General features: G+C 46.5%; 1 protein-coding gene across 1 annotated transcript; it reads right to left on the minus strand.

Moving 5' to 3' along the window:
• Window positions 1–11,703: 11,703 nt before the first annotated feature.
• Window positions 11,704–13,269, minus strand: LOC147731010 (uncharacterized). The gene has a single exon (XM_086954137.1). It carries the CDS (start codon window positions 13,195–13,197, stop codon window positions 11,704–11,706), a length of 1,494 nt encoding a protein of 497 aa, XP_086810263.1. The 5' UTR covers window positions 13,198–13,269.
• Window positions 13,270–15,215: the final 1,946 nt, after the last annotated feature.

Below are 15,215 nucleotides of genomic sequence, written 5' to 3' on the forward strand. Positions count from 1 at the left end.
GGGCAGGAGGGAGGCAGGCGGCACGAAGTGGGGCTACGCGAAGTGTTTGGGTGGGCGTAGCGCCCTCCCCACTTCACAAAGCTTTGTGTAGCCCCACTACGCTCACTACGCCCACCCTTACAAAGTGGGCGCTGGTTTAGGGCCCCAACCTTTCAGGGGGCCCCCGGATGGACCCAACTCGGTTCTGCAGCTTCTTGCCCTGTTGACCTTGAATAATTCATTCTTTAACAGATTGTTTTAAAAAACGTTTTCCTTTAATTTATTTTTAATGTGGATGATGTCTGAGAGTCTATTACAGATATTGTGCAGATAATTTTTATTTTTGTTTCAAGTAAAATCCATAAAAAAAGTTTCTTTTACATCAAAACAAGACCTGCCATATGAGAAATGAGATGATGTCATAGAGATTATTTGCGGTAATGTTAGTGAGTTGCTGCTGTGTTACAATATTGAACATACATGTCACTATCCCTGAATATTAGACATACACACATTTAGAATGTGGAGCAGTTTGCCTTTGTCACCTGGTCAAAGAGAGCACGAAAGAGCAGAAATTAGATCATGCAATCAAAACTGTTCTGAACAGGGGGCCCCAAAATAAGTTTGGCCCCTGGCCCCCAAATCCTTAAGATGTCCCCGCCAAGAGGGGTAGGTTGAAAACCACTGCAGATCTCACAGTAGAATGGGTAGCACCGGTATCCACCAAAAAGGTGGTGGGATGACCGTCTACATCCACCTCTACAAATGGTCTCCCATGGTCTACCTCTAAGAAGGCTCCAAGAGTGCAGTCTTCCTTCCCCCTCAGGCACCGTCATTTCAATGGGACTGAGCTGTACTCATCGCAATCCTCATAAAGGGGCATCTGCTGGTACATTCGATTTTCCTGTGGAATTCTCGGAGGTTGCGGAACTTGCACTTGCGGGCACACGTCCCCCCATGCATGGACCTGGATCTCATCACTGTATTGACGACCTCAGATACCTGCATTGTCTCTTCTTCCTGTTACACCTGGTTTGCTGGATTCAATCTACACTTGCGCTTTCAATGCCCGATCTTGTGACAAAGGTGACATGCAGTGGTCTTTTTCAATGTTGGCACATCCAGTCCTGTCTTGGGGTCTACAGGTTTCCCCTTTCCTTGTCCCTGCCCATTTTGGGTCCTTCCTCGATTGCTTCCCTGTCTTCTCCCTAGCGTCCCTCCACTGGGCTGTGTCTAGACCTCTCTATCAGCCTTTTGCATTTGAACTAGCATTACTTATCCTTAAGCTTCCTATGTTTTGAGTCAACTTCGTCACTGCAGTATCTGGCGTACCACAGTATTTCGTCTGCTGTTCTGTCAGCAGGTCAAATGCTGCTGAATCATGAAGCAAATTTCTGTTTTTAGACCCAAGATGGACTTAGAAACAAACTGTCCCATGTCTTTGGGGCTTAACGTGTTGAGCTCACTATACTGCTTAAAGGCTTGTAAGAGCCTCTCATAATACTCATGCACAGACTCCTTTGGTTCCTGGACAGTTCCATCTATCTTAACCCAATCAATGTCTTTTGGTGAGATTTGGGATTTCAGCCATGTAATTACCTGCTCAAACCTTTTCATTACAAAAGATGAAGGACCATTGGTAGCAGAATCCCTGTCTAGTTTAGAAGTTGGCCAATCAACAGCAACCTTACAAGCTGCCCACAAATCAGTCGGTACGACAATATCAAACAATGTGTTCGTGTCAACCCACAACACCTGCGAGATTTTAATAAACCGATCGACCTGCTTGTACCACTCGACAGGCTTCTCCCTCAGCGGAGGAAATTGGTTTGTAAATGCTGCTAAATCACCTCTACTCCAAGGCACATGCACATACCCTCCTTTGGATACCCCTTGCAAAGGATAATTCTCCACTCCTATTATCCCCCCTCCTGGAGGCGGTGTCTCTCCTGCACTCTTTTTGGTGCTCTTATTTTTGGACCATCTTTCCTCCCACTTATCAAGCATGCTCCATGCATGTATCCCTACAATCATTTCTAGAATGTGAGCTTTCAACCATATGACTCTCTTCTAGTTCCTGATCACTGTACTGCAATCTGTGACTTACCAGCGACATCTTCATTTGGGACAGATCACCTTGTTTCTCATGTGCTGACCTTGCCTTACGAGTTACATCCTTTGCCTCAAATAGCAACTCGTCTGGTTCATAAAGCTCAATTCTTTCCAAAGGCAGGTTCCCGCTAATTATCTCATCTACCTCAGATTGTAAACTCATCACATCCAACATCTTTGCTCTGAGTGCAGCTTTAAGGGCCCCTCAACTTGATGCAACATTTGATTCTACATTCTCATTGCTCTGATCTCCACATCGGTTCCTTTTCACTACATTCCCTGAGACTGGTCGGCTTCCTGAATCCCCCCCGATCCCAGTCTCCTGTCCTCCAATCATTAGGGCCTCACACTGGTGGTTCCCACATCCTCAGGTCGGATCTTGAATCGGCCAAGGACTTTGGTCTTGCCATTCTTACATCCACCTGTCACCTAGAGGAGTCTGCTGTGGCTGGCAATGGCATACTCGATTCTACAGGTCTCGGTAGGTGAGCTATTTCCCTCACTATGCCATTCTGTCCAGAGCCTGTCCCCTCTCTTGCTACTGATTGCACCTGTTAGGGTTCAAGGGAGAAGAAGGAGACCTTGAGCTGTGGTTAGGGTCGAATCACGGACTGGGGAGGCGCACTTTACACACAATCCCTTATCCCTCTAAAGGAACGCCTCGCACGTAGCCTGATGCTTGGCTTACTGACTCGTTCTGTGACCACGCCCCCTTCTACTTCTGTGTTGTTCCAGTCCCGACGACGCAAGCTCCTGTGGAGTCTTCGAGAGTCTTTACCGCTGCCCTGGTTCCCGACTCCCGACTCCGCTCCCCTTGGTGTCGGATCCTTCCTGTGGTGTAGCGGTATTTATCCCTTGGCAGCTCCCCCCCTTGGCTGCATTCCCCCTCCCTTGTTAGTACTTGCCACCTTGCGGTACCATTTTTAGGACTGTGACTTCAGTCCTGGTCTCTGTATGGCTCACGGCTTTTCAACCTTATATCTTTACCTTTCTGTTGTTTCCCTGTGAAGGAGTAGCTGTTCCTCTTCACATTGTCCCCGTGGAGCCGGACGGCACACCTCGGCGAGTGTGTCTCTGCTCCGCCCTGCTGTGGCTGTCAGGGCCGGGCGGAACACCTCGAATCCCGTTCCTGTGTGTAAGGGAGTCGCTGTTCTGCTCTATATTCCCCCGTGGAGCCGGACGGCACACCTTAGTGAGCGTGTATCTGCTCCACCACGTATATACTAAACTGGCCAGTCGGAACACCTCGGCCCCCTATCCTTTTTCATTAAGATTACTTTACCCTTCCCCCACAGTGTCTGTTGAATGAATGGTGACTGAGTGAGTGTTAAGGTCTCTCCATTACGACCTCTGGATATTCTACCATTATCCTACCCTCATTCCAGCCATTGACAAGGAGGTTCTTGGATGTTTAAAGGTCCTCCTCTTCAAGGAATTATCCAAACGAGCACTGGTGAGTGTGAGATGACAATAATCACAGCTCAATGTTTAGAACGTTCTATAACCTTACATAGGAATTAAGGGGTCTTATTGTTCTTTCCTTCTAGCATCTACGTTCTCTGGCTGCCATTCTACATGACCCCAATCCTCATCCTATGGGGAGAGTGGTGGACACTCCTTAGTTTTATTCCCCCATACTTTTTGAGAGCAGCATCTTGGAGCGAGTTTCAAAGTTCTCCTTTAAGGGCTGCTTTTTGGAAGTTGGGGGATTTATCTTCGCTCCTGTGGATCTGGCGACTGTTCCTGACAGCACCAGACTTCCATTTCCTGCCTGATCTGGGTCATAAACTGACACTATGGGGCCGGTGGTGACCGGCACTGTAAGAGCATCCGCTAGCCTTGCAGCAACTATAACGCCACTAGCTTTAGTACTTGCTGGAGTCTGTATTCCCATTGCTTCTGTCTCTGTCAAGATTCTTCCCACTACTCTCGCATTAGGTTGAGTCTGCAATTCTCCATTTCCCTCTGTTGGTACTGCCTTTCCTTCTACTGAATCTGGATTATATGGAGGTGTTCTTTCTGATGGCAGTCTATCTATCAAGCTGTCATCTGTGTCACTATCATCCTCCTCACCACATTTCTTCTGGGTATCTCCTACTTTTATCATCAACGGGAATAGCCTATCCCCTTCAATAGTTTCCACCCTCCATCTCTTCCCCAATGTGCCCCATCGCAAATCTTGAAACGCCCTGATCAACTTTTTCATCCTTTCCTGACTTCGGTCTCGTTTCCTAAAATGTGCTGCTCTTACCCATTCATGTAGCGCCTCAAATTGTGTTGATCTCGGTAAGGGTCGCAATGAAGACATCACTGTTTTCAATTGGTACAACACTTCCAATTTGAAAGTACCATAATGCGGAAATGTCAATTCTCCCTTTCCTTTGGTATTTTTGTGCCAATTTTTGAGCAAAATTATAGTATGCAATCCCATATTCGTAGCCATGTAATGGGCTGGGGTATCCTCAGGTGGAGCTTCTTCTCCTCCTAGAGTAACCACCCTTCTATCTCCTCTACACATATCTTATAAAACTTTAAAACATTTCATGATGAAATCAACTTTACTTCTTCAATTGTTTTCGTTAAACTTCCTGATGACAATCCACCAATACCAGCGCAGCTTCACCCCAACCGACCGATCTCAGCACAGCACTTTCTGACGTCACTCTTTCTCCAGATGCAGAAGTTCCCCTCCTTTACAATTCGTCTCACACGCATCTCTTTCATACAATGAAATAACTGTTTGTCCATCAAACAATTGAACAGTCACTTCTCTGACTGTCCACGAAACGACCAGACAGTCTCATGTAATTCTCGACCTCAACTCTGGAAACCGTCTGTCCACGAAACAACCGGACAACTGCCTCAGACTATCTGCCCACGAACGGCCACACAGTCATTTACTTAATCGATAGGATCCAATCACTCAATGTTTCACATGCAGTAGCCCACGACCTGCGCCGGTTACTCACGCACTCACACACATGTTTCCCTATCACCGATGGGTTAATTAACGACGTCTCATGACTTCCGCAATCACTGGTCAGACAATTTACACTTTGGGTGTCTTCTACACCACAATCTCTTATCCCTGGATGTCAAAAATCAAATCTCATGTTCTGCACACGTTCAGCTCGAAACCACAATCATTCAACTCTCATTTCAACTACACAAGACATCACACAATTAAACAACACTGCAATCTAACAGACGTACTTCCTTATTCAGACTCACTTTACCACGAACTCCTGTTTCCGCCGCACTGTCACTCTCCGTCGATTTCCATCAAACACCGCCGTCCTCCACTCACAATCTACTGGATGATCATCACTTGGGCTCTATGGGGACTCAATAACTACCCTTCTCTACTTCTCCCCTTACTACAGAGGTAACAAACCTCTCACTACCAACTGTTGATGTTGGATTCCACTATAAAAGTTACTGAAAATCCTCGGTCGACTGGACCTTTATTACCTGCTGAAAAGTGTAAAAGGAAGGATCAATCCATTCACAACAATTTTTCATGAACCAATTAAGTAAACTCTGAAAGGATCACTGACTCCAAACTCAATTTTAGGGGGTTTATTACAAAGACAAAAATAACTGAACATACAAGCACCTCATAACGAGGTTGTAGATATACATAAGCACTAATACAAAGTTCATTCTACGAACCAATCTAATTGGGTTCAGCATAAAGAGAACGAGCAACTCCAAAAATACTAAACAAGCAATAACTGCTCCAATACCTATGATAGCCTTCATTAGTGGCTGGAAAAGAAATCGATTAATCTATCCCTACACTATCACTAACAGGGCATCCCTACTTAGCATTTCCCCAGGCAAAATCAAGAAAAAGGTGTATGCTTGTGAAGACTTCCTAAGAAGTACACTCACGTTTGTAAGGGTCAGTAGCCAAAGCTACAGAATCAGTTTCAAGTCTCTCTTCTAAGAATCGATCCCTTCTTTCTGCCCTCTAACTGCTCTCTGCTAACTCATCCCGGGGGCACTTTCCCTAATATAAAATGCACAATTGATAGAACACGCCCCTGAAACACCTCCTCTGGCCAGGCACCTCTCGTAGGTAATTTTCCACCGAAACTTGTACTCAGTCCAGCCACGATTGGTGTGTCCTTGGGTCTCAGGCTCTTTCAACAAGAAAGAATACCATCTTCCAATTATCGGCATTCCTGGATACCAAGTAACGGGTCTCCTCCATACCTAACTCCTAAAACAAAGATGTTAGTCTAGCTAACAAAGAAGATGTCCTTGCACATGCAACAGAAACATGAGAAAAGAACAACCTAGCACGCACATGAATTTCGCTGACTGCCTCCAAATGAGAGCTCTATAAAGGGAAAATAAGTTTCAGGCCTACACAAATCGGCTTTCATAAGAAGAATAGACATTTCATAGCATGAAAGAGCAAATACTCCATATAGGCCTTTAACATCAATTAAAACAAACATTTAAAACATTGCATCTGCAAGCACTACATCTCATCACATTTAAAACACAATTAATCCTTTCTACATGTGCAAACTTTATGGTGCACGTTTAAATCTAATGCATTTCATTACACATAAGCTACTTTGTTAGACATTTGCAAAAAACATTGAGAATTACATGGTTCCCTCTAAATGCCATTTTACTGTCTTGAATGGCACACCTCATTCTAACACCTCATTTACCATTTTTTATTACAACACAATTTGCTAATTAAAGTTAACACACAGAAGAATATATGCGGGTACGGACTATCAGTGAATATGATGTACCCCTACAATTTTCAGAATATCTCTGCGCTCTACCAACAGTCATTCGCTAGGTAGACCCTTCTCACGTGTGTTTTTGCAAGACGAATGCTGTTGGTGCTCTTAACATGATTTTTACCATTGTGGGTGTGGTTATGGGTGCATGAGTGTGAGGGCTGTGCTGTGAACTACATAGGGTCTTTCATTATTCTTCTAAATGCTCGCTTTATGGTCCTCAGCCTTTGGTGGGCTTCAATTAAGTTACATTCGGATGATTGATTTGATAACCTCTGCAAATGGAAATAGTTTTGGCGAAGTACTTTATCATGCTTAAGTACAAACCTCATCTGCCTTGGCAGGACCCCAAGGCAAACATTAACAAATGTAATGCATTTAATTCTCAATATAAATAATATACAGAGCTCGACTTTAATGCAATCAGAAACACTTCTAGGTCAAACAGCATTCTTAATGAAAAAATAACCTTTCCTTTGAGAAGGAAGAAAGACTGTAGCTTCTAAGTAAACAATTCTTTTAAGCAGTGCTGTAGCAAGGGCACAGTGTGTCCTAATACAGTCAAGGAAAGTGTCCCCTCATACAGTGGTTTGATAGTAAAAAAAACACATGGGGCCCTCAATTACCTGCACCTGCTGTGCTATGGATAGGTACGCTCCCGCATGTTAGCTGAAGCGCATTAGTTTCCACAGCATACACCCTCCTTTGAGAATGGCTTATCTCCCATTAATTCTGTTCGAAGTACTTTTCCGATGCTCTCCTGTCCTTCGGGAATTGTAACACAAACAACACTGACGAAAATTATGCATCTCATGTTTTTTATCTGCCGAGAGGTGTGTAATAGCTATAGAAATGACTTTTTCATCTAATTTGAATTCAAAGGTTTCAATAGCTGCTGTCATGCTTACAGGGAGAAAAGGGATTACAGAGATTGAAAGATACCTTATCTGCAAGCAAGGATGCTTTTCAACAAAGATAATAGAATGAGCCAAAAATCATTATCTAAATTGCAATTAAAAAAACGAGTTCCCTGCAGTTTTTACTTTCGTTGGCGTTCATGGCAAGCAGAAAGCAAATTGAAAACAAATAGTTTTTCAAATTTCCGTAATAGGAAACTTAAACATGATTTCATATGTTTACGTTTGTCGAAATGGCAATTGGTAATATGTGGACCGAGCTTATTACTAATGAGCCGCATATTTCATATAAATGCTTTATTTCAATAGGCATGCTTCTTTTGTATGGTTTGCTATAATCTACCTTTTAAGATCGCAAATTCGAATGATCCAGTATCGCAATTCAATTGACATTTAAAAAAGTCATTCATAAAATTTTAGAACAGTTATATATGAAGTCCACAGACTCTATCATTTTTATTTAGAAGAGACTTCTTTATTCAAATTCTTCTTCTTCAAGTTTTTTATTCAAAGAAATTCTCTTCTTTTACTTCAAGTGTAGCCTTTAAGATCATATGAACGTAAAGGGCCACAAACACAAAATCAATCAACTGTAACTAATAAAATGGTCTTCGCCACCCCTCCACATAGGCTCTGGAATGAGGTGTCGGCATCCATTAGGAACCTCTCGACCCTGCTACAATTTAGAAAAGGCAAACGTTTGCCTATGACTATGTATGACTCTCTTCTGCCTTTTTCGTTAGGCCTGAGTGAAAAATTGTCTAGCAGACGCGACAAAGAATTTTCAATTCTATTAAGGACACGGAGGCGAGGATTATGCTTCTCTTCACTTTACTGACATAAACAGCAGCCAATAAAAAAACTTTAAACTGGCATGACCCCGGAAGGACAACCCCCTCCAACAGTATGCACCAATCACTATCAAGTCCACTGTATATCTGTCCATGTTTATCAATACGACCTCCTCTTTCTTTGCGACACATCATCAGTCCAACAAGACCGGAGGCCAACGTGGCAACCATCGCATCCATCGTCGAGGAAGGCACCTCCTGCACCACGTCACAGATTTCCAGAGCATAGACTGTTCACCTCATGTCTGCTTGTGCGATCTCCTGAAACAAGAACATAAGTCGTAATGGCCATTCCCAAACTTGGAAATACAACAAGCCAATAACAATCATTCGGGTGGGTACAAGAATTCATCAACCATATAACATTGCATGAAATACAATCCTGCAAGCCCGGGTGGGATAATCCTCGCCTCCGTGTCCTTAATAGAATTGAAAATTCTTTGTCGCGTCTGCTAGACAATTTTTCATTCTATGTCAGTCCACGGAGGCTCAGATTATGCTAGTTTAAAGTTTATCCACCACCACCGAGGCCACATCCACAATAGGCTTATGATAAAACACTTTAAAGGTGGAATCAGAAGACCAATCTGCCGCAGTCATGATATCTTGAAGCCGGGAGCCGGCACCAAAGGATTTTGAGGCCATAGCCCCTCTCACAGAATGAGCCCCAAATATAGAGGTATCAATACCCGCCAGGCCCAACAACCAGGTAACCCACCTGGCCAGAGTTGCACTGGTGACTGGGCGGAAAGGTTTCTGTAATGAAATCAACAGTTGACCAAAACCAGTTCTAAATTCCCTAGTACAATCCTCATATACCTTCAAACATTTGACCACACATAATTTACTGTGATGAGGAAATGCAGGATATGCAATACATTTTGTATGCGTTTTTGTACGCCTAGAGATCGTAAAAGAAACTCCCGTGGGAGTGAATACTCTACCTGATAAATCCAAGGCCCGAATATCCGACACTCGCCTGCATGAAACCAGGCAGAGGAGAAGTGTAAGTTTAGCTGAGAGCTGTTTGCGAGACAGACCCTCATTAGCCGGCCAGGCCGCCAAAAAACGTAGGACCACTGACACGTCCCAGAGTTCAGTATACCTGGGTTGAGGGGGCTTCACTAAGCGGACCCCCCTGACTACCCTGCACACCAAAGGGTGTTCCCCAACGGGCTTACCGTCAACATGCGGGTGCCCCGCGGAGATCGCCGATCGGAAGTTATTCACTGTGCGATAAGCCAGACCAGACCGCGCCAGTTCCGATAAGAAATTCGCTATGACAGTAATATCGGATCCCATCGGATCCCCCTGCCGTTCGTTACACCAACCAACCCATCGTCTCCAAGCTGACTCATATCGCTTGTGGGTGGAAGGTGCCCATGCCTGAGATAGGAAAAAGAGAGTGTCCTCTGAAACTCCCGGCATTTGCCAACGTCGCCGGAAAGTCTCCACGCCATGAGGGACAACTGATTCTGAAGGACCAGCGGGTGGGGAAGACCCACCGGGTCCGTGAGAAGATCCGGGAACGTCGAAATTTGCACCGGCGCTGCACAGGTGAGACTCATTGCCACCGGGAACCACGCTTGTGCTTTCCAGCACGGTGAGACCAAGACCAATTCCGCTTTCTGCCTCCGAACCTGAGCCAGAACTCTCGGGATCATGATAAAAGGAGGAAACGCATACAGAATGCCCGTCGTCCACGATTGAAGGAAGGCGTCCGAGCTGATCGCCAAGGGATCCGGGCGCCAGCTGTAAAACTGGGGAAGTTGCCTGTTGAGCCGAGAGGCAAAAAGGTCTACCACACACGGACCCCATTTGTGGTTCAATGCCCCGAAGATTCGAGGGTGCAGTCTCCAATCGCTCGCATCTCTCAAGTATCGAGAGTTCCAATCCGCCGCTACGTTGGCAGACCCCGGAATATATTCCGCCGTCACCGAAATTTGATGGGCCAGGCAATAGTGCCAGAAATCCTTCGCTATCTCCGCCAGGAGGCGAGACCTGGTCCCTCCCAGGCGATTTATGTATCGCACCGCGGACACATTGTCCATGCGTAGGAGAATGCAGCATGACACTTTCTGAGGGGACAGGGTGCGAATCGCAAAGGAACCCGCCAGAAGTTCCAGGCAATTGATGTGGAGACTCAGCTCGTCGCTGGACCATCGGCCCCCCGTCTCCACCGAGCCGCAACGGGCTCCCCAGCCCCAGCGGCTGGCATCCGACTCTATCACCACTTCCGGGGTGGCCGCGAAAATGGCTCTGCCATTCCACGCATCCATATGCTCTAACCACCAGTTCATCTCCGTACGAGCCTCTGGCGAAAGGGAAACGTGTTGAGCGTAAGTCAGACCCTTGCGCAAGTGCAATGCCTTCAAACGCTGCAAGGCCCTGTAATGTAAAGGGCCCGGAAATATCGCCTGGATAGATGACGCTAGAAGTCCGACCAGACGCGCCAAAATCCTCAAGGAGATTGTCGGAGAGGCAAGCGCTCTCCTCAACTCCTTCCTGATAGCCACCCTCTTCTTGAGGGGCAAGAGTAGTTGAGCTTTCACAGAGTCGACCTGGAAACCCAGGAATTCCATCACCTGAGAAGGTTGCAAGATGGACTTCTGCAAATTCAGAAGGAAACCCAAGTCCTGAAGAAGTTGAATCGTCCAGGACAGATGGAGAGATACCATCTCCGGCGACCGACCTAAAATCAGTATGTCGTCGAGGTAAATGATGAGGCGAACGCCCCGTTCCCTCAAGTTCTGTACCACGGGTCTCATCAACTTGGTGAAACACCATGGGGCGGACGACAGCCCAAAGGGCATGGCCGAAAACTCGAACCACTGGTCGCGCCACTGAAACTGTAGAAAACGCCGGTGAGGGGGGTAAATGGACACCGCCAGGTAGGCGTCTTTTAAGTCCAGGCGTACCATCCAATCTTGCTCTAGGAGGATGTCGCGTAGCAGGTGTATACCTTCCATTTTGAAGTGTCGATACACCACCCAGCCGTTGAATTCCCTGAGGTTCAACACTAGCCGATACCCCTGGTCCTTTTTGGGGACCACGAAGACAGTGCTCACGAAGCCCAGGTCATGTGGAATGGCTTCCACAATCGCGCCCTTCTGGAGTAAGGAGCATATCTCTGCGTCGATGAAACTCTGCTCTGTCTGGGAAAAATGCAGGGCATTTGGTCTCCGCCGTTGGCTCGGGGAGGCATAGAACTCTATGTGAAACCCCTGTACTGTCTGCAACACCCAAGGGTCGCTCGTGAGCGTGCACCACCTGTGGAGAAAAAGAGACAGTCTGCCTCCCACCATATGTTCCGACGGACACAAAAGTCGTACCTGAGTAGGAGTTGTCTCCAGAACCATTCTGCTGGCCACGATAGGATCCTCTCTGTCCTTTGCCCCTGCCTCCTCTATCGCGGGAGGGGTAGAAGTTGGAGCGTCTGTTGCCTCTGCCTCTCTGATCTGCTCCACGTGAGGTCTGTGCATAACCTCGGCCGGACCCTCGACCTCGTGGGCGTCCGGCCCTATCAAAAACACCAGTGTGGAAAACCTTCTTGATATTTGATTGCGCCCGGTCCAGCGCGGAGAAGGTGGCAACGTACTTGCCCATTTCTCTAACAAATTTGTCTCCAAAGAGCATACCATTGGCGAGGGAACCAGGTTCGGTAGGGGCCATTTCCGCCAGCTGGGAGTCGATTCTCATAAGAAAGGAGCGTCTCCGCTCCGTAGACAGGGCCACATTTGCGTTCCCTAAAAAGCACATGGCACGTTGTGCCCATTCAAGGATCTCTGACACATCCAGTGGCACCTTCCTATCCTTTGCCTTGACAGCTGCGTCCAGGATCTTTGTGAGGGGTCCAGCTACGTCCAACATTTTGTCCTGACACCCTCGCCAGGCCCTATCTAATCCTTTTTTCGGATCTTTCGCAAACTTTCTCATAAAGGCCGCCATTGTGGGGTCCAAGTCCGGCGTATCTGCCACCTTCCCTGTCAAGGATGGCCTGGGACATTCAGATCTGAGCGTGGCCCTGACACTATTGTCGAAACCCTGTCGCAGGTTATTACTCACATAATGCGCCACCTCCGGGCACGGCACCCATTCCGTGGACCTAGGGTGTACAATGTTGTTTGGATCAAACAGAAGATTCTTCGGCGCCTGACTATCATCAGCCTTATAGGCGGTGTGTTTCACCTTCTTCGATCTCTTCCTGGATATCACCGAGTCCACCTCAGAATCAGAAGTGACAGGTGGGGACGGGGACGAATCCCCAGACGTATCCATAACCATTGAGCCATGATCCTTCATCACATTCCTGGCCATCTGTGCTAACACCTGGGCCGAGGCTTGAGGAGAGGTATCACTCTGCCGGGCTGACTTAAACTTCCTCTTGCCATACTTCTGAAGGGTGTGAGTAAAAGGCTTGAGAGCCTTGATCAATGCCTTATTCACCGACCCCTGGACATGGGTATCCAGAGCCTCAACCAAATTTTCCTCCAATTGCTCTTCCTGTGGCTCATACTCATCGTATTCATTATAATCTGCCCATTGGGTATCCTCCTCGGCGTAGTACGCCATAGCGCTAAAGCAGGGAGGTGTGGAGGAACTTCAACAGGGGGGGAGCAGCCCAGGGGTGCCTCAAATACACACACACACACTGTAGTCCGAAATAATCACCACTCTGTGAGGCTAAGATCGAGGTGGAAGGAGACCCCTTTGTGCACACCAAGCTCCCCTAGAGCAGAGCTCTAATACGGATACGCTCCGTTTAGCGTTCTGATGAGGCCAGGACTTATGCAGTCTACAAACGCGCGCTGCGTGAGGAGCCGGTAATGTGAGGAAAACGAAAGCCGGCTCTTCGCGCATGCGCGTTGCGTGTGGGGCCGGGCTCGACTGCCTCCTGAGCGCGAGCGTCTCGCCTCTGCCTCCTCCTGCTCCACCGCCCCCTACCGAGCGCACAGCATGCCTCGGATCGCGCGCGGAAGACAGAAAACACCCGCACGGGCACAAACAATGCAACGGATCAAGCCCTGAAAAATAAGGCGCAATCACAAAATACACCAACAAAACAAATCACGAGCGAGGGTCCGCTCCGTATCAACAATTCACAGGCGCGCGCGCGCGCCGTCAACAATCACCGCCCCGACACACATTACCCCCAAGAAAAGAAGTAATATAGAAGGGCACTTAACTCGCTGCTGCAGCAGCAAAGAAAGAGGGGGTCGTATTGATAAACATGGACAGATATACAGTGGACTTGATAGTGATTGGTGCATACTGTTGGAGGGGGTTGTCCTTCCGGGGTCATGCCAGTTTAAAGTTTTTTTATTGGCTGCTGTTTATGTCAGTAAAGTGAAGAGAAGCATAATCTGAGCCTCCGTGGACTGACATAGAATTATCTACATACCACAAACATGCATTCAATTGCAACTTAACGCTTGAAGTTTATGACTGATTTACTCATGCATAATAGTGCCCCAGCTGGCATAGCATGCCACATGACTGAATCCTCTCCCAAAAGCAAACAGGGGAATTGTATTAATGCTTGGGTATTGGTAAACGTGTCCATGACCCTAGTCTCTGTGGAAAATTTGGGACAGTCCACTTCCAGGTTAGGACTAGTGAGAAAGGAAGAACTTTCAAAATAGAAAGCTTTGCTTGCAAGGGATTTTTTCTAGAGGAAAATACATTTTGCTTTAGGAGAAATTGCTGAAAAATTAATGGGCATATTTACAAGCCCCTTGTGCCTCTGGTGCGTCAATTGTAATATGGAAAACATAACGTGCCAGCAGCGCAAAGGGCTTATAAATTGTATTGTATTGTATTGTAATTTCATTTATATAGTGCTTACTACCCTTGACGATGGGTCAAATCTCTTTTTCGGCGAGTAGCATGCTACTCCAGCACCCATAAAGTATGAGTGTTGAATTAGTATAGTGCAATATGAAAGTAATTTAAGTGGTGGATAGGTTAGTCAGTTATTTGGATTCAGAAGGATAGCGGAGGGATAGAAGAGGGAAAAAGGTTTGCATTTATATAGTGCTTGCTACCCCTGATGAGGTGTTGAAGTGCTTTTTCAGTGAGTAGCATGCTACTCTGAAACCAATAAAGGATTAGCGGTGAATCAATAGAGTGAATTATGAAATTTGAAAAGTGGACATGTTAGTCTGTAATCTTGATTGAAAAGGATAGTGGAGGGATAGAAGCGTGAGGAAGTTTGACTTTTTTGGGAGGTCATAGCAGTAGGAGGAGGCTTGGGATGAGTAAAATAGGGATGTGGAGTGGGAGAGTCAGAGGAAAGAGTGTAGAAAGGCTTGTTTTGGGGGATTGGTATAATAAAAGAGGTGTCTGATGATGCAAGGAGGGGTAGAGCAGAGAAGAATCTAGAAAGGGTTATTTTGGGATAAACCCTTACTAGTAGTAGTATGGAGTTTGTGCTGAATGGGAGAATGGATGTAAAGGATATATTCATAGAGGTACAGGGTGAGAAATAGGGTAGTGCATTGGAAAGAACAGTAGAAAGAGGTTTGAGTTAAGTCAGAGAGTTGAGGTAGAAGACATATTGAGAGAGGCATAGGGTGAGAAATAGGGCAGTG

The sequence above is a fragment of the Lissotriton vulgaris genome, chromosome 2_1, assembly GCF_964263255.1.
Source record: "Lissotriton vulgaris chromosome 2_1, aLisVul1.2, whole genome shotgun sequence".
Classification (NCBI taxonomy): domain Eukaryota; kingdom Metazoa; phylum Chordata; class Amphibia; order Caudata; family Salamandridae; genus Lissotriton; species Lissotriton vulgaris.

What these genes read in the sequence shown, in the direction of transcription:
- LOC147731010 (XM_086954137.1), bottom strand. Translation starts at nt 13,197, where the DNA reads ATGGCGTACTACGCCGAGGAGGATACCCAATGGGCAGATTATAATGAA.